The following is a 1,650-nucleotide window of genomic DNA, read 5'->3' as shown; positions in this document are numbered from 1 at the left end:
GGACCCTAATGTGTAAGTCGCGCAGTTCGATCAAGCCATCGGTACTTGACGATGTACTTGTGGTGAGATCAAGCAGAAATCTTGTGAACAAAGGAGAATAGCAGTCGAGAGGTACACTTAACTTGATTTGAATAAAATTATCGCTCAACTTTTAAAAAGGTGTATTGGATGCCTTGAATCAATTCACTGGCTTTGGCAAAATCACTGCTGGGTAGCCCAGGTACCCGAAGGATCCTGTCGGGTGGGTACGGGTACCCCGAAATGCCTTGAGAAGACATTCGGGTCGGGCGGGGTAACCCGAAGTCCTCCAATTGCGAGCCCAGGTTTGCAATGCTCCTCTGCCTTGAAAGATCCCGCTTTAGGGAGGCATCTGCACCTGCTGATGATAGCCGATCACTACGTTTGGGATAGACGTCGCCAGCACTGGGACGCTGACATTTACCACTGTCCACATCCGAGCACTCCCGATCGCAGCCTCGACGTTCATCATGCAAAACTGAGTCGCCTCGTCCTTCAGAGAGCTCTTTTTCGCTTCCATCTCGCCCAGTGCGCTCTCGCTCACCACCACCTCATACTTCGACCCGTTTGGCACAGACGCCATCTCCATCGGATCCCTCTCGTCCGCCACAGATACAACATCAGCCAGAAGAACTCGACACTTCCAGTTAGTGGTGAGACAAATTTTTAATAACCCCAATGGGTCAGCACGACACATCCGGAGAAACCCTCGAACGTTTTGCTGTTAATGGATCTTCATTTGCAAAAATCACGGGAAAACTCCTGGAGAAGTTCAGCCCTCGCATTAAAGGGCGAGCTGTAAAACCTGACGGAACATGGTCTGTGAAAGTACCTGCAATGCGTGAATGAAGTCGTGTGAAGCAGTTTAAAAGGAAGCGCAGTAAGAATAGGCAATTGCAATAGCTTCCTTGTGCACACCTGGTACCGCTCCGGTCTTATCTGTGGCCAACAGACAGGTGCCGGGGGACCCACGTACGTCTGGTGCTCTACTAACACACACTAAGATCGAATATACATAGCACTTCCACGCACAATCCTTGCGGTCGTCTGGCGCTACGAGTCTCTAGTGATCTTGCAGGTCGTCCAGGGCTGCGTCGCGGGCTAATCTACCGCAGTGGGCTAAACTACTACGAGGGCTCCGATACCTCTCTGTGACTGTCCAGCACCTGGTGGGTAGGCTGCTGATACTCCTCTCGACCTCACGGGGCTGCTGATACCCGTTTCCGTCCACACACTAGAGCTTCGTTCGGGCACTACGCAATGCTTCTCCTGTTACGGCACTTCACTTCGGGGCTGCAGTTGCACTGCAACTCAGCACGTTCTCTTCTTCAGTTCTTCTTATTCGGAAGTTAAACCTCGCAGCTGTCTTCTCTCTACTTCACAGCAAATCTAAGACTGACTGCCTACTTCACATGCATTCTGCCTCGCGGCCTTTCCGGATTCTGCGATCTTCTACAGTTGCGGCCTTCTGCGGTGAAGGAGAACCGCTCAATCCAGTCAGATGTCGCCTCTCCTCTACTCACGGTCTTCTGCTATGCTTCCACCACGCGTTCGCACTCCTTGAATGTACCCAGACCGGTACAACGTCCTGCGGGACCTTTGTCTCCGCCACCACTATCGCCGTCATCCTTC

The 1,650-nt window shown here is 52.1% G+C and overlaps 1 protein-coding gene across 1 annotated transcript; it reads right to left on the bottom strand.

The window, feature by feature from the left end:
* Window positions 1-358: 358 nt before the first annotated feature.
* Window positions 359-658, bottom strand: PPTG_10172 (hypothetical protein; the record flags this gene model as incomplete). Its single annotated transcript, XM_008905454.1, has 1 exon — window positions 359-658. A coding segment is annotated over one exon (300 nt), but the record flags the coding sequence as incomplete, so codon positions are not given.
* Between the last annotated feature and the right edge of the window lie 992 nt (window positions 659-1,650).

Source organism: Phytophthora parasitica, assembly GCF_000247585.1.
Source record: "Phytophthora parasitica INRA-310 unplaced genomic scaffold supercont2.20, whole genome shotgun sequence".
Classification (NCBI taxonomy): domain Eukaryota; phylum Oomycota; class Peronosporomycetes; order Peronosporales; family Peronosporaceae; genus Phytophthora; species Phytophthora nicotianae.
This window is presented reverse-complemented; position numbering and strand designations above follow the sequence as displayed.